Source organism: Cydia pomonella, chromosome 2 (genome assembly GCF_033807575.1).
Source record: "Cydia pomonella isolate Wapato2018A chromosome 2, ilCydPomo1, whole genome shotgun sequence".
Classification (NCBI taxonomy): Eukaryota; Metazoa; Arthropoda; class Insecta; order Lepidoptera; family Tortricidae; genus Cydia; species Cydia pomonella.
This window is the reverse complement of record NC_084704.1, coordinates 29,794,894-29,807,237: the sequence shown is the minus strand read 5'-3', so window position 1 is coordinate 29,807,237 and position 12,344 is coordinate 29,794,894. Positions and strand designations below refer to the sequence as shown.

The window sequence follows — 12,344 nt, the reverse complement described above, 5'->3', positions numbered from 1 at the left end:
TTACTTTTGTTTCAGTATGTTTTTACTAGACAATGTTTTCTCCCCTGCGGATGTAAATGTTGGATTCTTAAAATACGTCGTCATTATTAATGATAGTAAAATATTATTACGCTGGAAAAAGAACCAGTGAAGATACTTTTGCACAGCTTTACGGATCCTCCGATTCTGTAGCTTTAAAAAAGCTACCACCTTCTCTACTACTACATTTTTAAATAACTTTTATTATTGCAATGTTCGACCTTAATTAGATACCTAAGTAACATTTCACTAAAATATCCATCATCCATCAACGACAAGAAACTTGTTCAGGTTGAGATATAATCTTGACCTATTTTTCATTAAGTAATTGATGTAAAAAACATCCGTTTTCACAAACATTTCAAAGCGTAAACTATACCATTTAAAATACACCCCATATTTAACCTTATTTTTTTTGATTGGTTGACTGGTAGAGAATGCCTTAAGGCATTAAGTCCGCCATTTGTACCTTCATGTATTGTGCAATAAAGATTAAATAAATAAATAAATAAATCTTATACCTTTAAACGAGCAATTCTTGTATATATATATATGTATATTTATATTTCTGTGATCTCGGAAACGGCTCTAACGATTTCGCTGAAATTTGGTATATGGGGGTTTTTGGGGGTATACAATCGATCTAGATTAGTCTTATGTTTGGGAAAACGCGTGTTTTCGAGTTTTCATGCGTTTTTCTTTCGACGCAGAATATGGTCGCCAATTTCGTTTTGCCGGCCACTGTCCTTCTGGTCCAGCGGGTTAAGACGCGGACTGCTAAACGAGTGATACGGGTTCGAATCTCGCCCGGTGACTAACTTTTGTTTTTTTTATATGTTCAAGTTTATATATAATTTTTTAATTTTTATTGTTTTAGACAAGTTTAATTTAGTTAAAAAATGTAGTTAAGATTTTCACCTATACACCACCATATTACACAATAAATAGTTATAAGCGAGCAAAGCTCGGTCGCCCAGGTACTAAACCTTTATATTACACTTTTCAAATCTTATAACTTAAGTTTAAATCGCTTCTCGGTGTCTGATTAAGTTGAAATTTCACGTACTTCCGTATTTCCGATGATGATGCATTAATTTGCTACCATGGATGTGCCTTGGAGGTGATCTGATGATTTAGGCAGACAGCCAAATGAACTCCTCGATGAAAAAACATAAACACATTGAGTTTAGGCAGTTATTTGTTTTACAAGGGGGCAAAGTTGTTGGTTAAGAGTCCGCAGTAAGCTCTGCCGAATTTCACCTTCCCATACAAACGAAGTTTCGTTCTCATTTTAAAACTACGCGTTGGATTGTAATGAAACTTTGCACATACAATGACATGAGGTATATCTATGCCTGTAATTAGTTTATATAGCTCCAGCTTAAAACATCAAACGAAAATGAGCAAAACAAGTTTTGTATGAAAAACTTAAATACGCTGTTTTTTATTTACTATGGTATCTGAAGCTACATAATTACAAGTATAGATATACATTATACTATTGTAAGGACCTACAAAGCTTCAGCGCAATCTACTTATTTAGTCGTTTTAAAATGAGCGCGTAACACTTATATTGGATAACCGAGCTTGCTGCGGACTCTTGACTCCTCGTGTAAATATTGATTTTCGTTTCGAGTACCCAAAAGATTGTAAAATTTACAAAAGATTGTATGTTTCCTTATACTATGATAACATATAAATCCTGTTATCAGTTACAAGTGGTATCTGCAGCTGTTCCATTCATTCGTTATCACGTATCAGACGTTATCATTCATTAGTGTCAATGTAACTTGTATCTCTTATTGGTTTGTTATCTTTAGTGCATGTAATTAATTATATGCATGACCAATTTTATGTAATATCCGAGGATAGTTATTTATTACTCTCTAGAATAGATAGCTAACTGTTTACTTAATGTATGTGTACGTAAATATTATTTATTACTTTACTATTACAATTAATAAAGTTTCAGGGTTATCTTAGGATATAATATTTAAATATTGGAAATAAAAAATACCAGAATGAAATTGTTAAGTTTGATCGGAGTGTACAGGTTTTTAAAGGGTCGGCAACGCGCATGTAACACCTCTGGAGTTGCAGGCGTCCATAAGCTTCGGTGACTGCTTACCATCAGGCGGGCCGTACGCTTGTTTGCCACCGACGTGGTATTAAAAAAAGTTTGACCATAACAATTTCACCCTGTATGATATGTTAGGATGATATTTATTTATTTCATAATATTACATTGCATTGACAATGTATAAAAATTATGATCGTCGAGAGTACAATATGAAATACAAGATACTCGTATTCTAACAAACAATACAACACAGTTTAAGAGGAATTCCTAGTTGCGATTTTTCCATACAAACGCTCTCGACTGATTCCACCCTGGATTTTTAACCTAGAGCAGTGATTTTTTCAAATAAGATCAATATCATCAATATCTGTGCCGCTATGTTTTGCTTTTTTGGATTATTTTATTTTGAAGAAAGATACAGCGCCTCGAAAATCGCAAAAACGGCTCAATTGAATTGGCTGTAAAAAAAGGCACAGTATACAAATATGACAAAAAATATCCAAAAAATCAAAACATAGCGGCATAGATTATTTCTTCCTCTTGCAGTTTCCAAAATTTCATAAAGATTGATTGCGTTTTGGAGGAGGAAACAGTCGAGAGCGAAACCTCGATTTTTGAGTTTTTTGCATGTGAATTTCAGTCCGGGCTGCAGTTGTCCTTATCGCACGAATTGGAGGCGGAGACAGTTTCTAAATATACGTACACAGAAGAAATAGTGATGGGCATAACATCCTTATTAGGGATTGCAGAACCGGTACTGTTTTAAAGAACCAGGATTTCCCGGTACTTTCGTAACCGGTCTAATTATTTCATTATTTTAAATAAAACGACAGCATTTTGCGATTTGACCACTTTTCGTATTATAATTTAATAATCACATGTTCTTTTACTAAGTATAATCACAATAAACAAGGTAATTTTTTTAAGAAATATACTTTGTATTTTACATTGCGCACACTTGTGCGTCACAAGTAAAAGATAACTACTTTGATGTTTGCCACTAGATGGCAAATTTAATGCAATTACATTGACGAGGGGATTTATATACTTATAAGCAGGGATCGGAAACCGGTATTTTTTGTATGGGAACGAAAACGGTTTTTTTTTCGTTCTTTGTTAATTATTTCATTCCTAATCGGGCAATCTAATAATACGAAGTCGTTATCTAAAAACACAACTGAGTCCTACATTTTGAGTATAAAATAAACCGAAATATATGGTTATTTCGATGTTTTTGCAAAAAACCGGCTCCGATCCCTGCTTATAAGTATCGCAGTCGTATTGTATAATCCGCCGTATTACATTACGGCTAGCCGATATCAAAATAAGGGCCATTTTGAAATGCGGCGGTTCAACGATTAAGGTATGTTGGGTAAATACCGGATGCGGGTGAAGAACGTAGGACATTCATTTCTCCCTAATTTGGCTTTATTTTTTAATGGTGGCAACATTGTGTAAGACATCATTTCATTGCGCCTCGACTGCCAGTGTCCCCGCGTTGCTTAGGGAGTTTGTGCTATGCGCAATCCAGGCGCGGATACAAGATTTGGCTTAGGGGGGGGCCATTTTGAGAAAATCATATATTTTTGCACAGAAAATAAGGTAAAAAAAATTTACTCAATTTAGTAATGTGAGAGCCAGGGTTTTAGGGGGGGGGGGCATTGCCCCTATGGCCCCCCCTTGTATCCGCGCCTGGCGCAATCACAGAGAGCAAGGTAAATTTCGCGAATTTGAATTCGCCCTGTAATTTATTTTGCGTATTGTGATGAAACTGTGTTTGTTTTTGTAATTGTGTTAACAGACCTAGCACTGCTGTAGACCGATATCCGATCGTGACCCATCCAGGTAAAGATCGGAAAGAAACAATCCCATCTTTACCTATTTAAAACAGCAGTGATTGTCAAACTTTAAATTTTCTTCAATTTACCTACTGACCTACTTAATTATCACATTTATTGTTTTCTTGATCACACTTTCGTACCATTATTTTTATCCTGTACCATCCAGTTGTATGTGTATGTACACTTACTTACTGACAATGTAATTTTTTTAATTCCCGCAACCCAAAGGTTGCCTGGAAGAGATCGCTTTTTAGCGATAAGACCGCATGTTGTTTACCTGTGCTTATGTTTCTGTTTTCTTTTGTATTGTTTTCTTTTATTGAGGTGTGTAATAAAGAGTATTTATATTGTATAGGGATGATGATACATGTTGAATTTTATAACAAAATCGAGTAAAATAGATAGCAAATGAGCAATTTTTCGCAATAAAGTACCTACACATACGGATGCATATGTAGATGTGCACGCATACATACATAGCTAGTTTCGGATACAAAATAGAGATAGGGCTTCGAAATTAGTTTCCTTAAAATGCTTCAAGAGGGCTCTCTTTTCCTATATATTTACTTTACTCTTTACATACGATCCTTACATTTTATAAAAAAAAGATTATATATCAACTATATATTATATACATAATTGCAAAATTAAACCAATAAAATCGCAATTTTACTTATTTTCCATACTTCAAGATGGGCTCGCAGTGACCTTGACCTTTTTAAAGAACTACTTAGTATTTTTGATTTTTAAATTTGATTCTTATTTTTTTGGCGACCTTCATTAAAAATGATTGGGCACGATTATTTTTTATTTTGATTTTTGTCCCTCCTACTTAAGTACTTAATATATTCCAGTACATTCCTTTCAATAAACAATACATTTACACTTTTACTAAACCTGTACAGTTCACGAGATCTTAAATTGTCAAAACTTCGAAACCTATCAATTATTTTAGTGGTTTTTCTTATTTTATTACTTCGTGTAAACCTTACAATAAGAGGTTTCTTAGCACATTGTTTACTTATCAAATTACCTTATGAGTTATGACATAGGTATCAAAGTTTGAGAGCCACAATTTTACCAATTTTTGTATCAGGGTTAAGATCGGATACAAAAATACGAAAAAAAACACTTTCGTTGACAACTTTTAAGTTTGTAATTATTGGTGGCTGTAATGTAATTTATATACAATGGATAATAGACACCGGACCTATTTCTTTGTGATACCTTATTCTCTTTCCATTAGAAGCAACTTTTTTTCACCATTCGATGTTCTCCCTTGATGGCAAAACACTCGTTACCCTAACCGTTCTATATTGAAGATTACCAAAATTCAGGCCGAATCTACGGTTATTATTTAACGATTCGCTCCTTACTTCAAGAATCTGTCACGTGCTGAGATCTCGAAAAAATTTTTTTCACGAGTTCTCTCAATTGGTCCCAAAATTTTCCGGCATTACCCAGATTGTCATTGTCATCAAGTTTAGCCCCATCGTACTATAAGTTAAATAGATTGTAGTTTAAACATATATTTATACCTACTTACAAAATTTCACAAAACACCATGATCACTCCCAACTTACTGATACGGATAGGTACAGTCAAGTGTAAAAATATGGGTGTACACATCTTACTCAAAAATATGTCCCGTTGCATCTTATTCCAGTGTAATAAGAGCGTAGTACCATATTTATGAGACGATTCTTTCGATACATATTTTTGTACTTGACTGTACGACGACGACCGAAGCAGGGACATCATTCTTTTTTTTCTCTTACTTATATAGTAATTAATAGATACAGTATAATATAAAAATGAAAAACAATATTATGTGATAACAACAAAAACAACTTGCGTCGGTCGGGCAGCGCAGGATAAATTCCGTCCGGCTCGCGGGCGATGTCGACGGAACGGCGCGCAATGAGCGAGCGTTCGAGTCTCGCGTCTGTGTGCGCGCACTCACACTTAGATAGCTCCCGCTCCCGCCCACCGCAGCGCGACAGAAACATAGCTTCAAAAATTCGAGATTTGAAAAGTTGCTCAGCTAGGAATTGCTCTTAAGGTTCCAGGAATTCTTCTATACAATATATGTAGCAGTGTTTGTTTTATATTTTCTAGCACTATTTGTTTTAGGTGGGATCGAAATTCCGACCCACTGTTTAGGTAACTTTTCATAAAGGGATGGTCCCACAGTTCTTAAATACGGTGACATTTCAGTTTTTTACTCACAAGTGTGATGAGAAACATTGTGTGTGCCACGAGCGATACAAGAATTACGAACTCGTGTTAATTAAGCCCTGGCCCTCAGCTTCGGGCTTAATTAACACTTGTTCGTAAATTCTTGTTTACCACCCTTAATACACAACGTACTATTACACGCAAGTGAGTCCCGAGATTTTACACGCAAGAGAGTAAATAATGAACAATTATTAATAGACAACAGACAACAGAGATGTTGTAACCAATAGATCCAATCAAATAAGATCACTGCATCCAATCAAAACATCGACGGGACTCCTGTTCATTCGTGGCGTATTGGCGATGTGAACTTGATTGACGTCACCGCTCGATAAACAATTCCAACCACAATCGTGGGCGGTCAACCATTTCGCAACAGAAGCATCAGAACTTGGAATATCTTAAGTTATTTAACGAAAATAAAAATAAAATTTGAATAAAGCCAGTTTAGAGCTCGATAACATAGGACACTAATTAACCTGTCCTAATTTGAAGAACTCATTATTATACTCGTATTCGTACACCGAATTGGGGTTATCGTGATATTTGTAGGTAAACAATAAATAATGTTTCTCCTACAAAGTACCTTCATGGATGATAATATATGTATAGATCGTGTCATTCACGAAGACGCGTGCCTTGACTCGTAATGTCATGTTATTAAAGGCTAGATTTGTCAAATCTGTGCGTCATCGTGGATGACACGAAGTATAATGTTTATAATAGGCTATTGGCGTTGTCACGGTCATGTCATAATCTGTTGCGTGCTTAGAACAGACCAGGAGACTTCGAGTCGATATGAATGTCGTATGCCGGTTCGACCAGTCTGAAATAGGTGTTAATACTTAATACTACCGTAAAATGTCAAAATTGCATGGGCGACTCGGATTTATAATTGAAGACTAAAGGAACTACGACAGGTTGAAAATATAAACCTAAATGTTTTCTTGACCTTGACACTTTTGGCAGTGACGTGCCTGTCCTATTATCGCCGACTGTACTTTTTTTCCATACCTAGTTACTAAACCGTTACTCATTTTGAATATTCTATTTGACTTCTGCTTTCAGATTCTTGACGTCATTACCAGCATGACTTATTAATAAGTACTTTTGTATTCACAAACTCGATGTTACCTAGAGTTCTACCTATAAATAGGGTTGTTTCCAATTTTTCGAAACGCTTGTATTACGTTCTATATTAACTAAAAGTTGCCCTAAAATTCAACTTTTATCCTAAAAAAGGCTTTAAATATGTTAAATTAACAAAATATATTTTGACAGATGCTTTCGCGCCCAAAACGCTCTTTGGAAATTGTGTGACAGCAGGCGACGAAGCGCCCAGACTGCCCACGGGATTCAGTTATCACCATTTATACTCTTATACTCGTATATACATATGTAAAGTACGTTGTGAAAGTAAATTATGTAAAAAGTTATTATTTGTGCCTAAGAGTTACTTGAACCGAATAGCTCCTAAAAATGTTTCCATACCTATTCAATATATTTAAATTCTGCCTAAACTTTCTATTTCGTTTGTCAAAGTGCGCGTTTTCGGGTGATTTTAAGATAGTTTGCGAAGTATGTGGAATATTTGCCAATTTTTTGACCAACAAGGAGGGACAGACAAGCTTAGTTGCTTGCTTTACCTACTCACCGAAAAGTTTGTCACTATACCAGCCACCACACCACGCTACTCACTGCTTGATTTGTTTTTCGTTTTCGTGACATTAAATATTTGATGTTATTGTAGGCGTTAGCAAAAGCATCTTGTTTTTCATAATACCTATGTGTCTATATTCTACCTACTCCTTAATAAGGATTGTTTTTTACATTAATGCTGCGAATTACGTCTTAGCGTTCCTTTGGCAAATAGAGTTTTTTTTTCAGATAATGTTAAAAAATACAACACCATATCTTAATTTTTAACCTGTAACCCACTGTTCAGCAGAGGCCTGCATCATAATATATGCGCATCAGTTTTTTATGTATATTACCGCCATACCAATCGTATCTTTCTTGCTTCAGGGTATAATACCTTACAATGGTAATGCTGCGATGACGCCCGAGCTGACGATGGAGTCCAAGGGCACCCAGATCCATCTGCCGCTGGTTGGGCGCGGCAGCCGCGGCGAACTGGGCGACAAGGTGACCTTCAGCCAGGTCAAGAGCCCGCCGTTCACAGAGCAGCTGAATAATGGACAACTGCTGGGGTGAGTGTTGTTGAAGGGCAGGTCCATCTGCCGCTGGTCCGCGGTGTCAGCCGCCGCGAGTGTGATAAAGGCACCTTCAGCTAGGTCAAGAGCCCATCGTTTGCGGAGCAGCTCAACAATGGACAACTGCTGGGGTGAGTGTTGTTGGAGGGCAGGCCCATCTGCCGCTGGTACGGGGTGTCAGCCGCCGTGAGTGCTATAAAGGCACCTTCAGCCAGGTCAAGAGCCCATCGTTTGCGGAGCAGCTCAACAATGGACAAATGCTGGGGTGAGTGTTGTTGAAGGGCAGGTCCATCTGCCGTCGACCGACGAGTGTGATACGGTCGCCTTAAGAACCTTGGTCTTCCAAGCAATTGAACAATGATCAACGGAATTGATTTTACCGATTATACCGCACAATTATTAAATTATATTTCTTGTGTGCTTGAATAAATTTCTCACTAATCATCAATGTATTAAGCCGATTTCTAGATATGTTAGCCAATAAATGTAAAAAAATATTGTAAAATAATTGTAAATCATACCATAACATAGATTTTTCGGTGTCTTGAAAATAATTGCAACTAGGTGTGAAGTATTTTTTTTCTCTGAAGCGCCATAAAACTATATTTTAAGCTGCTAAAAATGCTTATAGAATGCGAAAATTATCGTAAAAAAGGTGTGTAAGATTTTTGTGGTAGGAAATAAGTTATTACTGACAGCAGTTGTAGTTTATAGTATTGACGATGTTCTGTTGTTCACGTTTCGGTTCACGCTTGATGCGTTTACGTTTTTTCTTGTACGTGCCACCCAATGGCCGCATCGCTCCAATTGAAAGTTATTTGATTTTTCAACACGAGCCGCTCTCGTGGTTTTGATAGCGTAGGGCGTTGACTTATTACGAAACGATTTAAACAGATTTACGTGTACCTAATTAAAAATAAATTCATTTCTATATTACGTTTCCTAGCAAGAATGCCACAGAACAAAGTTATATTTTAGAGGTAGAAACGTTTACATGTGATTTTTATATGGGTATGTATGATTTTAAACGTAAGCCTATTAATTTACGACCCAGCTTGACCTAAAACTGAAGTCTTGAAGTTCCGATGAAAGTGTTAATGTGTAATTAATTTTATTGAAATATAGATTTTATATACCGGAACTGTAGGCTACTGTATATGAATTTATGTACACATAGGGTCGACCTATTTTCTATTTATATCATGATGGGGCCTGTTTTTTATATTTTAGGGTTTACCTATTTTATGGAAATCCTTAGTAAAATCTCTATACCAAAATATTGGTTTTTGCGTTGCGAACGTTAGGAAACGTGGTGGGTTTAACATTTATTGTTGTTAATAAATTGTTACGTTCCGCAATTTCGGTTCTTTTCCAATATCCCGGAAAGGTATTGGTAAATAACAGTGGTAAATAACAATAGCTAGGTTACTATGTACATTACGTAGGCGCCCTTGGTCCACATAGGACACAGCTGTGCGTACGAACCTAATTTTCTGGGCCAGTTGGAACGCGTAATCACGACATTGTTTCACTGAACAATCGATGATGGAAATTGTATCGTGAATGGACCTTTAAAGTAGAAATTACACATCTTATGACAGAAAAAACTTAATAGTACTAAGACTACTAACTGAAGATTCTGTAGGCTAATTTGACGATTAGCTTATCTACTTGTCGGTTGTTGCTCTCTCTTGGATTAGCAATGTACTACTCAAAAAATAAGTTAAAGAAAATAATGTTTTTCCTTTTATTTGGTCTAACAACCTTTTCGTGTAATCTCGGTTCATTTAATTTCAGTTCTCCTGATTTTTTTTCGCATATTTATTCATTTTTTCTTGTTGTTTGTTTAGTCGAAAATCACTTCTTACAACCTCATTTTTAAGGGTTTTGTAGTCACCTAGAAACCCTCATAGTTTCGCCATATCAGTCTGTCCGAGGATTTGCAACGTGATCGTTAGTGCTAAAGATGCAATTTGGCATGGGTACATAAATCATGCATTGCGACACAACGTTCTAATAAAAAGTATAAACATTTTTTTTAAGGGTACCTCCGATACAAAATGTTTTTTTCTTTTTAAATGTACTATGACCTAATGAAGGTAGAGTGGGGTATCGTTAGATCTTAGTCTTTCAAAACGAATAAGGGTCTCCAAAAACCATTTTTGATAAAGTTAATATTTTCGGAAATAATTGCCCCATATTTGAGTCAAGACGCTCAAAAATAACTAAACCCGCCTGTATTTTCATATCAAATCGTTGAAGTGCTTGTTCAAATATTTTTGAGCATCTTGGCCGGTCCAATATATCTGATGGCGACTGTACCAGTCAGCTGCAGGTATAATAGATTCCCCTGCATAAAAGTTCATTTACAAAAGGGGTCAACTATCTTTACAGCTGACTGTACTCACATACTCCTACATCGCAACGACATAATACTTCATAATAATATAATGCATATTGTGAGTACCAAATTACCGACACAGACAGTTGCCGTCATTGTGTTGAGTGTTGACATTTGTATGTATATTTACTTATATTTAATTAACAACGTGTTTTTCTTGTTTTTCTGCCAAGAGATTAACTAAGTTAATATGTACAGTTTTCCATTGAACACAGTTATTATGTAAGGTAAATGCGAGTAAGTGCGGCATAGGAGTAAGTATGGCTGGCCTTCACATTGGGCCTGTTTACACATTGGTTAGTGTTTAATGTTTATTCCGAGTTTATACCTACATTTATCACTAAACGCGAGTAGCAAGTAGCAAATGTATGAACTCGAATAAAACACTAATCAATGAGTAAAAAGGCCCCAATGTTATGGCCATCCACACTTATCCCTATGCCACACTTATCCCTGGCACAAACTTAGAACTTAACTGCCTAATATTTATATTACTCGTACCTACTTTGCAAATTGTTATATGGTTTCATAAAGTTCGTTAATTAGTTGGTACTTATTGTTTAATCAAAATATGTCATCACCTGCCGAAAATAACTTGCAAAACGTAAGGATTCCAGGAAAATATCGAACAAATGGGTACGGTTTTTAAAAGGTCATTGCGTAGGGGAGTTCTCTTTGCGTTACCTAGGGCAACGTTCTTCCTGGTAATTTAGTTACTTTTGGAACTTTTCTCATAACTTTATCAAAAGCAAACTGACGTTATCGATAGCATTTCCCTACTTACTACTTACTTATTTCTTTCTGTGTTTACAAAGCTGTAATATTTTAATGTACGAAAATTTTCTTTGACGTTACCAAGGGCAACGTTCATCACGTTTTAAAAGGCGTCCTGGTAATTTAGTTACTTTTGGAACTTTTCTCATAACTTTATCAAATTTAGTAAACTGACTTTATCGATAGCATTTTTCTCCTATTTTTTCCTGTGTTTACAAACCTATAATATTTTAATGTACGAAAATTTCTTTGACGTTACCAAGGGCAACGTTCATCACGTTTTAAAAGGCGTCCTGGTAATTTAGTTACTTTTGGAACTTTTCTCATAACTTTATCAAATTTAGTAAACTGACTTTATCGATAGCATTTTCCTCCTATTTTTTCTTGTGTTTACAAACCTATAATATTTTAATGTTCGAAAGTTTTCTTTGACGTTACCAAGGGCAACGTTCATCACGTTTTAAAAGGCGTCCTGGTAATTTAGTTACTTTTGGAACTTTTCTCATAACTTTATCAAATTTAGTAAACTGACTTTATCGATAGCATTTTCCTACTATTTCTTCCTGTGTTTACAAACCTGTAATATTTTAATGTACGAGAGTTTTCTTTACGTTACCTAGGGCAACGTTCTTCACGTTTTAAAAGGCGTCCTGGGGCGGTATTATGGTTCCATTTTTATCACTTGTCGCTATGCCCGTCACTTTCGCGCTTACATACTTGTTAGAACGTGACAGGTATGGTGACAAATGATAAAGACCCGATCATCTTAGCCCTACAGG

At 35.8% G+C, this 12,344-nt stretch overlaps 1 protein-coding gene across 2 annotated transcripts in view; it reads left to right on the top strand.

The window, feature by feature from the left end:
• LOC133534871 (ATP-binding cassette sub-family G member 4) overlaps positions 1-12,344 on the top strand; it is a 64,239-nt gene that overhangs the window by 26,858 nt on the left and 25,037 nt on the right. Inside the window, exon 2 of one of the 2 annotated variants that reach the window (XM_061874166.1) lies at positions 8,203-8,387. In XM_061874166.1, coding sequence (XP_061730150.1) covers positions 8,233-8,387 — 155 coding nt within the window. In that variant the 5' untranslated portion in view covers positions 8,203-8,232. Of the gene's footprint in view, positions 1-8,202; positions 8,388-8,458; positions 8,522-12,344 lie in introns of those variants that run through there. The other variant, XM_061874167.1, reaches the window with a different exon arrangement.